General features: G+C 39.7%; 1 protein-coding gene across 1 annotated transcript in view; it reads right to left on the reverse strand.

Annotated features, from left to right (window-relative positions):
• Positions 1 to 12622, reverse strand: part of LOC140453512 (exostosin-1-like) — a 255525-nt gene that overhangs the window by 66434 nt on the left and 176469 nt on the right. The window contains exon 2 of the mRNA XM_072548249.1: positions 2511 to 2604. Within this exon, the coding sequence (XP_072404350.1) occupies positions 2511 to 2604 (94 nt within the window). The remainder of the gene's footprint in view (positions 1 to 2510; positions 2605 to 12622) is intronic.

Below are 12622 nucleotides of genomic sequence, written 5' to 3' on the forward strand. Positions count from 1 at the left end.
AACATTTATTACTCATCCTTAACGCCTTGGGAAGTTAGTGGCGAGCTGTTTTCTTGAACCTTGCAGCCCACGATGTTTGGTTAGCAACTGAATTTGAGGATTTTGACTCCTATCTGCTGCCCTTGTTCTTCGAGATTGAGAACTATCGAGGCCACATCAATAACAATCAGAAACTGATCCTTTCCGCATTTTAATCATGACAGCCCAGTGGCTTTGAAATGGTCTTGCTTCCTGTTCATTAACCAATCTCTAACAATGCTGATTCATGGTCCCAAACTCCATGAAATCTGATCGTGCATAACACTCAACATTGGAGTCCCCCAAGGATGTGTCCTCAGCCCCCTACTGTACTCCCTGTAGACCCATGACTGTGTTGTCAAATTGCAAATGATGCCACCTACAAGTTCACTGAAGACATCACTGTAATAGAACAGATATCTAACAATGATGAGTCAAAACACAGAATGGAGATAGAGGGCTTGGTGATGTGGTGCAATGAGAACAACCTCTCTCTCAACGTCGGCAAAACTAAAGAACTGACCATTAACTTCAGAAAGAAAGGAAGAAAACACACTCCCATTTACAACAACAGAGCTAAGGTTGAAGAGCATCACGTTCCTCGGAGTGACGATAACGGACAGCCTGTCCTGGACTTCCCACATAGATGTGACGATCAAGAAGGTCCAACAACACTACTTCTTCCTCAGGCAGCTCAGGAAATTTGGCATGTCCATAAGGACCCTCACCCACTTCTACAGATGTACCATTGAAAGCATTCTGTCCAGGTGCATTACGGCCAGGTATGGCAACTGCTCTGCCCAGTACTGTAAGAAACTATAGAAGGTGGTGTGCATAGCCTAGGCCATTACAGAAGCCAACCTTCCATCCATGGACTCCGCTTACACAGCTCACTGCCATGGAAAGGCTGCCAACATCATCAACAACCCATTGCACCCAGAAAATGATCTCCTACAACCTCTTCTGTCAGGCAGAAGATACAGAAGCTTGAACACACGCATTAGTAGGTTCAGAAACAGCTTCTTCCTGGCTGTTATTAGACTGATGAATGGACTCTCCAGCCTCAAATAATGCTGATTTTGCTAATGCTGATCTCGCCTAGTGCACACCCTGGGCAATGTATCCTGTCAGCCACTGTCTAAGTCCTTTTGATTTATATGTCCTTGCTTATTTTGAGCTGCCTGTACTGCTCAGAAACAAAGCTTTTCACTATACTTTGGTACACGTGACAACAAATAAAATCAAAATCAAAATCAAAATCAAATGTTACCCTTTTGTGTTAACTTTATTTTAAAGACTTATGTAAACCCAGGTAGATGACATTTACTCTATTGCCCAAAGGGAATGGAGACACAAAAAAAAACAACCGTCACAGATTTTCCTCAAAAATGTTTTTAAAAAGTTGTCTTGCACAATTTCCCTTTTATAAAATTATATTTGAAGTTTTAAAGTTAAGACCTCTTAGATTTCATGACATGCAGGGGTTAAGGGAACAATTACATCCAAGACTATTACTTGCTTTGCAGTTTTGGACTTGACCTGTTGGTGCACAGCTATGTTCTCCTCACTCACAAGTGCACTTCATTTTAATGATCCCAAGCAGTTCCAACCCAAATCTGGAGGCAAGCTTTTATATTTGGTCACTTGGGACAGAAGTAAGAAAATACAGTTCTCATAGAAATGTAGAACTTTCTCTTCAAAGGCTATGGATCCTTGAGCTCAATTGTAGCTTTCAATTCTGAAGTTGATAGATTTTTTTAAAAAGGACAACAGTATCAAAGGCTCCAAAGTTAGGTGGATAAATGGTACTGAGACACAGATCAGCCATGATCTCAAATAATGCCAGAGCAGGAATCACCTACGCCAGTTCCTGTGTTATTACTGCAAACCAGAAACAGATTGTGGTAGGCATGAAAGAGAAGATGACCAAAGAGAAATAGGAAAGGCAGCAGCAAGGTATTGGTTATGTTACTAGATGAACAACCAAGAAGCCTGGATTAATAATGCAAAGGACCAAAAGTTCATGTCCCACAAGGACAAGTTCAGAAGCCACTGTACAGCAATGTGCAGACCCACTTGGTAAAGTTCCAGCAGAAATAGGTCAGGGCAGAAGTATGTCAATAGGCCATGTGAGAGAGAAATAATGAGTGGAGTGTTTCAAAATGTTCAGCATCACTGAACTACAGCGTGTGGGGTGGCATGGATACAGCTAGAGTTGACCAAGCTGGCCTCAGCCTTCTGGCAAAAATTAAACTTAAAACAATTGAAGGTTAAAAAATGAGGAGCTAAACACCAAGCAATAATTGGCTGATATTCCGAACTCATAATACTGTATGTTTGATTTTATATATAAAAACTAACATTCCTCTAGACCTTCTACCCCAAACTTTTATTCTCAATGTTGGTAAACTCATGAGACACATCCAGCATTTTCTGTATTTGTTTCACAATCTCATACAGTTCAACTTTTCACATCACAGACGTTGTGTTACCTGAAGAGATTCCAGAAATCGGAAAGACCCCAGTCTTCTTCCCCTTGGAACAAGGCAGAAGGTGGAGTTGTGCAACAATTCCTGATAATCATACCTGAGAAGGGAAGGCAAAATACATTCATTAATTAGTTATGTTTAATGGTTATCCATAAGTTTCCTTGATTTTAACAGAGTAGTTAAGTTGATGGGTTTTCCCCTCGCTATGTAGCTACGTAGCCTCAGATCTGTAATCCTCCAATTTTCCACATACCTCCAATTTTGGTCTCTTCCATCCCAAATTTTAATCATTGGTAGCTCACCTTCAATTGATTTGGCCCTAAGCTCTGGAATTCCCTCTCCAAATCTGTCTTTTACTCTTTCTTTAAGATGCTTCTGATGACTTCTCTCTTCACAACACTTTTGCTATCTCTCCTGAGTATCCGTTAGTGGCTCTGATCCAAACTTTGTTTTGTGAACATCTTTGGACAATTTACAATGTTTAAAGCTCTAGATAACTACATGTTGTTGTTGGGTGATCTACAACTCTCAGTGTAAAAGTTGGAGCTGCTCAATGATTGTACTAACCTGAGGATGAGAGAGACTCTCTCATCTAGCCAAGTCAAGTACAGTGGATGGGATCGAAAAAGGGAAGGCAATCTTCATAGACAAGAGCATAGGATCAGATATGGTTGTGATCAAGGAGATTTTTTGGAGAATGCAAGAGAATTCATGTTGTTCTTGGCATCAGAAAAATAATTTAGAACGCTCATTTTCAACTCCCTGCAGTTGCCGGTAGCTATCCCAGAAGAGACTGCAAGGTTAGGTCCACACCAATTTTCAATGGATGGGGGAACCATTAGATTTTCATAATAATATGCCATTGATCATCCATTGTTTTCCCCTTACCTCACCAATGACCAGACTGAAAAACCTATCATACTCTGGCCTTAGTTAGAGAACAGGACCCCATTAATTTCATGTAATTCAAAATTTCCAGAAAATAGGTGGAAACTATCTATGCCACCAAAGACACCTAACCAAAATGGCATCAATGGGAAAGTATGATATTGCTATTCCTGTCATGGTTCTGATGAGAATGCAGCCATTATATTTGTAGTAAATGGCAAAACACCACATGTACAGCCCATATAATTTAGATTAATACTATTCATTCCAACTTATTGTAACAGAGAGATAAAGAAAGATAAATAAAACACAGTACATTACACTACCTGGTAATTTTAAAACAAAACTCATTATAAATGAAACTTTTCGTATTTTTAAAGAATTTTGACCCAGACTTTTGGACAGGAGGAAACACAGATGCTGGGCAACCAGTTTTACTGCTGCAACATGGATCTAACTGCTTGAAACATTCGGACTGGCCAAACACTCAATGATTTATCACATGCTAAGAGGCCTCCAAGCACAGTACTCTTGTTCAAAGGCTCAATGAAGCATACTGTACATGGCTGGTTTAAACACAATGATTCACAGCCTAGGCTCTTATACCCAAGGAGTGTTAAATATTGGCAATGATGCATCATTGAAACTTCCATTTGCTCCCAAAGTTACATAAATACAGGAGTTGGAAAGAAACAAAAAGGCTGTTTGAAGGTTGTTTACTGTGAGTCAAAGTATGAAACAAAGAGTTTGCTTGCTTTCCAACCAGTTGTAGGAAGGGGGAGATTTATGCTGATGGAAATGTTGAGTGACTGATGGTGAGAGTGTGAGGACAGGGTATCTGGAGGCAGGGTGTGATGTGCTGACACTTCCAGAAATGTGTCTACTCAGATGCAGCAAATCCGATTTTGGAAACGGGGGTGGGGAAGGTAACGGTGCCTAACCAAGTAGCAGGCAGGCAGTCTTAGTTGGAAAAAAAACGTCCCCATGTAAATAAGATAGGTTAAAAAAAATAGCAAGAACACTAAAATTAAAGCAAAGTACTGAAGATGCTGGAAGTCTGAAATAAAAACAGCATATACTAGAGAAACCCAGCAGATCTGGCAGCATCTGTGGTCCAGAGGAACAGAGTTAATGCTTTGAGCTCAAGATGATTCTTCTTCGCAATGTCCCGCAATACACTTTATTTTCACAAAGAGTTTTGATTTGAACATGACAGTTGACTTTCCTCTACACATCTGTTAGTAACTTACCCAGATTTTAACGAAGAACCAATCCAGGAGTATTGCGATTATAACATTAGCTAAAACTGGATGAGCTCACTTGGATTGGACTGTGGGTACATTTACAGGGTAAAACCCTCTGCTAATTTAAACCCGACACAAAGAGAAGCTCACCTCATGCCATAATCTGTTAAATTTCGAGAGACAAAGAACCATCCCAGAGGTCACTATTTAAAGTAAAATTTAACAATTTTATTCTTTAAGTCGAAAAGAGAACATTAGACAACTATTTTACAACTCCTTTCTCTTAAACCTATCTTTCACCTCCCACTCTACAATACTGGCCTGATAAAAAAAAACAATTAAGATTTACAAAAAAAAACACATTTCAAAACCAGTCAGCTTGGTCGATTCACCTTTGTAGACTTTTCTCTGTAGATTTTTCTAGGACGGCTTTTCTTTGGTCTTTTGCTGCACAACATTTCTTAGGACAGGTACTTTTCAGAGAGCTATTCGGCTAGTCGTCTATATTTGTTGGTGTTCTTGGCAGTTCTTCCCTTAACTGTTCCAAATGTCTGGTTTTATACCACGAAACATCAGATCATTTCATTGGTTTGATGTCATCAAAACATTAAATTCAAATTTGATTGGAATTTGGTCTCTGGGACATAATTCAAACTGATTGGTCGAATTTGAATTTGTTTTTGGTACCATGGCACACAGCACCAGCTCTTTGTGTCAACCAAATGTTACATTTTTAAATTGTTCAGTGCACTCTGTGTTTTCAGTCCTTGCCACTTTCCTCTCTCTCTTAAAGATACAGTATACACCTACACCTTCATAACAAAGGATATCAATCAATTCTGAGACTCAATGCTCAAAATAATCCTTCTGCTGTTCTAGCACCAATATGGCTCAAACTGCAAGGAAATTCACTCCATAATTTTAGCATGTCTCCAAACTGATTCTTTATGCAGCAAATGATTAGTACAAAAGAGCTATGACTCCACCACAGTGACATGTATATACCAGCTGTCAGACATTTGTTCGGCTGTTGGAAGGCTTAAACAAGATTGTAGTAATTGCTGTGTCATGCAGTGTCATTTATTATTGAATTACACTGTTTGGGGAGGGCAAGCAATCTAGAATCAGCTTCTTAACTTTTGAAGCAGAGCTTCCATTTACATAAGGGCAAGCAATCTAGAATCAGCTTCTTAACTTTTGAAGCAGAGCTTCCATTTACATAAGACTTTTCACAACCTCAGAACTTTAAAAAAAAATTAATTTAGGGGATATGGGTTTTGCTGGCTTAGCCAGCATTTGTTATCCATCCTTTATTGTTGTCAAGAAGGCGATGGTGAGCTGCCTATTTGTACTGCTGCAATCATGCGCAGTAGGTAGACCCACAAAGTCATTAGGGAGGGAGAGTTAGGATTCTGACCCAGCAACAGTGAAGGATTGGCAATATCCTTTCAAGTCAGGATGGTGAGTGACTTGGAGGAGAACTTGCAGGTGGTGGTGTTCCAATATATCTGTTGCCCTTCTGGATGGAAGTGGCAGGTTTAGAAAGTACTGTCTAAGAATCCTTGGTGTTCTAAAAGCCTTTGAAGTGAACAAAATACATCTGAAGGGGAATGACCAGATAATTTGTTTAGCGATGTTGGTTGAAGGATAAATATTGGTCTCTGCTCTCCTACTAGTGCCATGAAAATACCAGAGAAGGCTAGACAGGATGCTCACTTGACATCTCAACCAACAGCTCTACCTCTGAAAGTGTAACATTCCCTCAGAACTATGCTAGGGCTGTCAAACTCTCCATAGTAGAACTTGGAACCCATGATCTCTGCTTTAAATATGAGCATGCTATTATTCGAGTCACAGTGGACACTTTAAAATTAGAGAGTTATAGGATCAGGAAAGGTTCATTTTTACAACCTGTATCTCATCCAAAATATAGTTGTTACGAGAGTCCTTGCAATGCTGGTAGACAAGTGACTGCAGTAGCACTGCAGACCTACTGTTTTCACTAAAGAATGACATGTTTGTGACTAAAAAGCAGCGTGGTGATGAAGAACTTTCAACAATCGTTCTCAGGAGTCAAACAGCAGTTGGGGAACTCTGGTGCCTTACTCATCTTGCACAGCCTAGAATCTGAGAAAAGCTCATCAACCGCATGAGGAATTGTGCTTGAATCACAGAAGCAGGCCATTCAGCCCAATAGATTCACACCTGAATTTATACTCCAAATAAACTTCCTCCCACCTTCTTCACACTCTTGTGCTTACCTAACCTCATTTATTAATAAATTTGTGCCATTCGCTTGAACTACCCCACATGGTGGCATATTTCATGTTTTATTCTCACCCAGGGTAAAAAAAAACAGAATTTTCTAATAAATTTATAGGAGAGTTTTTTTTTATATAGCTCCTCACTCTGTGTGTCACCAAAGTGAAAATGCTTTCTCTACATCTACATTATTGAATCTTTTCAAATTTATTTAAGACCTCAATGGAGTTCATCAAGCTTCTCACTGAAGTCTTAAATAATTCTGGTGTCAGTTTCATTGACTTTTTTCAACAGGCAACAGCCTCCGCCTCTCTTTTTAAAAACTGTTTTAATTGTTTTTATATCATTTTATTATATAAGATTAAAACTGTACATAACATTCCATAGGTGGAACTTAATGCCCTCATCTGAGGGGTATTTTGGAGCGGGGATGATTTATTCAGCTGGGAGAGTACAACCATTACATTTGCCAAGATTCAATGTGGATGGCCATCAATTTTGACTTTTAAATAATGTGGAGGTGCTGGTGTTGGACTAGGGTGCACAAAGTTAAAAAGTGATACAATACCAAATTATACTCCAACAGGTTTATTCAGAAGTACAAGCTTTCAGAGCACAGCTCCTTCATCAGGTACCTAGCGAGGCAAGATCATAAGACACAGAATTTATAGCAAAAGACAACACCTTTAATGTATTGTCTGAGCTGAGATGTCACTTTTTTTTTATACTGATAAAACCTCAGGACTGTGACTTGAAAGAAGTTCTGGGATTTACATGTTAATCAATCAAAATCTGCAGCCCCATTCTAAGTGACTAAAGACTAAACAGCAACCTAAGTTTGTTCAATACATTGTACCAGTGATATGACACTTTGATCTTTTACTGTAAATTCTATGTCCTATGATCCTGCTCTACTAGCTACCTGACAAAGGAACAGTGCTCCAAAAGCTTGTACTTTCAAATAAACCTGATGGACCATAACCTGGTGTTGTGTGATTTTTTTTCACCTTTAAATGGGCAATGAATAGTCAAGTAAGGGCTTCATCCCACTGCTGCTAGCGGCACTTGTCCACGTGGGAAACCTGGAAAGCAGACTTTCTTGGGGTTCCTTGTGGGGTTCCATAAGGTGAAGTACTTCATTTAAAAATACTCAGTGTTTGCTTGAAACTGGCAGTGGGAAGGGTAGGGGCCCAATGAGAGCCATCCCCTTGCCATTGCAACTGACACCCCCCTCCTAAACCCCCCCCACCCTCAACCCATCCTCATCCTTGGCAACACTCGGTCTTGGGTGGGTATCTTGCTGGCAGCAGCCAATGTCTCTCAGTGTTGCTTATAATAACTGCTGCTGCCCTCTGATGCACTGGCCGTTCTTAGCCCTGATCCCAGTGTTGGTGACCTCAGGGCAAGGTTCACTGCTGCCCAGCTAGGTGACCGGGCTGAGGCATTTAATTCTGGCAGACCTTCCCAAGAGCAGATGCGATGGGATCTTGCTTATTCAATGATGGCAGCAAGGCCCATCGACTCCAATAAATATCGTCCCAGGTGTAGTTGAACTAAGGTTCTGTACAATTTTAACACAACCTCCCTGCTGTTTATCCTGCAGTGAACATTAGTGCTTTGTTTGTCTTTTTTTAAAACCAAAAATGAGAAAAGTATTTTTAGATTGTCAGGACTAGTTAAAGTACAAGCTAATGACAGGAAATGCTGATACACAAGGACTGAGATCAACTCATTCTTTTTCCACTGCTCAATAAACATCTCACCATGTCTGCAGCAATGTTTTGAATCCCAGCAGATTTCAATCAGAGATTAGCTCCAGCGCTATACAGACCGACTCTCTCATGTGACAGCAAGAGAACAACAAAGCTCTCATTATTCTGACTCCTACTAAGCCAGGGCGAGACATCAGTTGTTCTTATCTGTACCACTCCGGAGAGCACAGGGACCAGACGTAGATTGGCTGGACAGTTCTATTCCTTTGGCAATTCTTAGAAGATCTATAGATTGGACACAAAGTGAGCGATTTTAACCTAACCGCCTTTGAATCCTTTGGGATTGTCTGAAACACTAGGTTTACACATGTTTTATAACATTGTATTTCACACCAATGTCACTTTCTGTTGAAGTCAGTGGAAAACAGTGTCACACCCAATCCCAGCAGCTTAACTAAGGATGCTGAGGTTGAAGTTGGACGCAAACTAGTCAAAGTTATTTTCTCGATTTGATCGTGTCCTGTGTCGTTCACCAGATTTTAGTTATTGAATGCATTTTAAAGAATTTTCTTTGGTGATAATGCACTCATTGGATACCAGTCTATGATCCCAGTCCATATTCCAACCACCTTTGTTAATGTCTAACTGGGGTGATAAACCACAGACACTGAAGTAGATCAAATGGAGATTATTAGTATTTCTGAAACTGAAAGACATTTGGGAGGAAGGTTTGATTGACATGCAAAGATTTGAATTATTGTGCAAACGTCCTTTCTGCACTTTTCTGCTGTCTGATATGTTATGTGGCTAATTAGAATCCAGATATGCCTAAATGCGTTTCTGATTAGTAAATATAAATTGAGTAATTGACACCAAATAGTGAACTGTTTTGATTGAGCTAGCAAGCAGATAGAGTTTAATTTGTAGAAATGTGAGGTATTATATTTTGGTAAAGGACTTATTCAATTACTAGTAGTGCCTTGAATGGTGTTGTAGAAAAGAGAAACCTAGGGGTTCATGTATATAATTGTTTTGAAGTTTACATCACATGTAGATAGAGTGGTTAAGAAGGTAGTTAGCACACTTGCCTTCATTGCTCAGACCTTTGAGTAAAGGAGTTGGAACGTCATGTTGAGGTTGTACAGGATGTTAGTGAGGCCTCTTTTAGAGTACTGTGTCCAGTTCTGGTCACCCTGCATTAGGTAGGATAGCATTAAACTAGAGAAGATTCAGAAAAGATTTACCGGATGTTGCTGGGAATGGAAGGTTTGAGTTATAAAAATAGGTTGGATAGACTGGGACTTTTCTCACTGGAGTGTAGGAAGTTGAGGGGTGATCTTATAAAGGTTTATAAAACCATCAGGGCTATAGATAAGGTGAATGGCAGATGTCTTTCCCCTAGGGTTGGGGATTTCAAACCTAGGGGGCATTTTTTAAGGTGAGAGGAGAAAGACTTAAAAATGACATGAGGGACAACTTTTTTATGCAGAGAATGGTTCATATGTGGAATGAACTTCCAGAGGAAATGGTGGATGCGGGTATAATTACAATGTTCAAAAGATATTTGGATAAGTACATGAATAGGAAATATTTGGGGGGATATGGGCCAAGCACAGGCAGGTGGCACTAGTTTAGTTTCGAATTATGGTCGGCATGGACTGCTTGGACCGAAGGACCGTATGACCCTATGACTCTAATATTAGCCTAGGATTTTGAGTAGATCTTGCTTGCCCTGGACATCATTCACATTCATGTTCAGTGTCTAATCTGAATAATGGTACCTGTGGCACTGCAGCATTTCCTCATTACTGCACTGAATTGTAAGTCTCAATGTAATACACAAGTCTTTGAAATAAAGATGAATGTCACCTGAGTATAAAGGCATAGAAACAGGAGAAGAGCGAATGATCCATAGAAATTGCTATGACATTCGGGAAAGAAATGGAGGTGCTGGTGTTGGATTGGGGTGGACAAAGTCAGAAGCCACACGACAGCAGGTTATGGTTCAACAGGTTCATTTGAAATCATAAGCTTTTGGAGTGCCGCTCCTTCATCGGGTGAAGTTGGACTATAGCCTGCTGTTGTGTGATAGCATTCAGTAAGATTGTAGTTAATTTGCATCAACTCCACTTTTCTGCCATATCCCCATATCACCTGATCCCTTTAGTGCCCAAACATTTGTTGATCTATGGCTGAGCATCATAATGAGTTAGAGAAATCTATTAGATTTTGAAGAGCAAATTAAGGATTGATGCAGGAATATGTATCTAGTACTTTGATTTTTGTATACATAGAATTGATAATATATGCAAACTCTACTGGTAATCTTGCATGGATAGAAAACAAATTATGCTGAAGTGTGCATAGCCTACAGACTCCATCAAGGAGTTTATAGTTTGATTTTATTAAGTGACACAAGATTGATCTTTTACAAATATGTAGTAAGCTTTAGGGCAAATGAATTTATAACAAATTATAATCAGATGCACACACAATACCCGTTAAACAAGTCCTTTTCCACATGCTGCATTTTTCCTTCTAAATAAGAACCTTCAAAGTAATTTCTGCACTGATTCCAGGCTCTATGTTACTGGAGAGTAATACAGAAAAGGTGAACTAATACCTCAAAGTTCATCATGGAAGTCTGAGAATGTGAATTTAGTTTTAGTAACAGGCTTTGCAATAAAATGTTCACATAAAGTAGGAGTCCATGAACAAAAGTCATGTGTCAAAAAAAATAATTTTTTTTAATGTCACTGACAGTTTCACCTGATTGCTGTCTGTAGAAATGTCCTGTGAATTAATCTTCAATTCCTGGTGACTTAGGGAAATTCTCTAGCATCTTCAATAACTGGCTCAAATATAACAAACATTTACTTCAGCAAGGATGCAGAAGGCAATTGGTCCCTGTGGCAACACATCATCAGGGTATAATCCCTTTGAGTGAAGAAAAATAGAAAAGGAAGAAACGGTTACATCAGACAGCAACAGATTCCAACTGGTTCATCACTCAAGGAAGACCTTCAGAATCCTTCACGCTTTCATGGTGTCTGTTAGTCACAAGTCCTTCATGCTTGAGCAGGAACAATGAGGCTGCAGTATCACCCTTGTTACATTAATTCTCAGACAGTGTTGCTGTCACTCTTCATTGTTGCCATGTTCACAGCAAGCAATAAGATATTCTTGAAAGATACTGACAGCAAAAATTGAACAACGTGAGCATGTAATTCTTTTAGGTCTTAGCCGTGACTCAAGCCTCCTGAGTTAGAAGTGCTTGTGTTCAAGTCTCAGTCCAGAAATTTGGACACAAATATACTAGGTTGGTGTTCCAGTGCAGTACTGAGGGGGACGATCAGTAAGCTCAGCTGGTTGGACAGCTGGTTAGCAATGGCAGAGTGACATCAGCAGAGCAGGTTCAATTCCAATACTGGCTGAGGTCACCGTGAAGGTCACAACTTCTCAGCCTCAACCTATGTCTGAGTATAAACTCACTACCATCATCTCTGAGAGAGCAACCTTTTTGTTCGCTGTGAATATGATAATTTTATCTTAATTAAGAGGGCAGAAACTAAAGATGCTATGGCACTCTTTCCAGAGTCAAAAAAATCACAAGCTTTCGGAATGCTGTTCCTTTATCGGGTATGATGAAGGAGGAGCACTCTGAAAGCTAGTGTTTTCAAGTAAACCCATTGGACTATAATCTAGTGTTGTGTGACTTTTGATCTTGTCCAACCCACTGGCACCTCTACATCATGGCTACTATTTTCAAAGAAGAATTCTTCCCCAGTGCCCTGGCCAATATTTGTTGTTCATCCTATGTCAGGAAAACAGACCATCTTGTCATTATCAAGCTTCTGCCTGTGGGAGCTGGCTGTGCACAAATTGACTGCTGGGTTTCCTATATTACAACAGTAATCATCAATTTTGAAAGTCTTCAATGGCTGTGAAACACCATTGGAAAGTCAAACTCAGGACTGTTCAATTTTTAAATTCTGAATTGGTTATCCAG

The sequence above is a fragment of the Chiloscyllium punctatum genome, chromosome 27 (genome assembly GCF_047496795.1).
Source record: "Chiloscyllium punctatum isolate Juve2018m chromosome 27, sChiPun1.3, whole genome shotgun sequence".
NCBI classification, from domain to species: domain Eukaryota; kingdom Metazoa; phylum Chordata; class Chondrichthyes; order Orectolobiformes; family Hemiscylliidae; genus Chiloscyllium; species Chiloscyllium punctatum.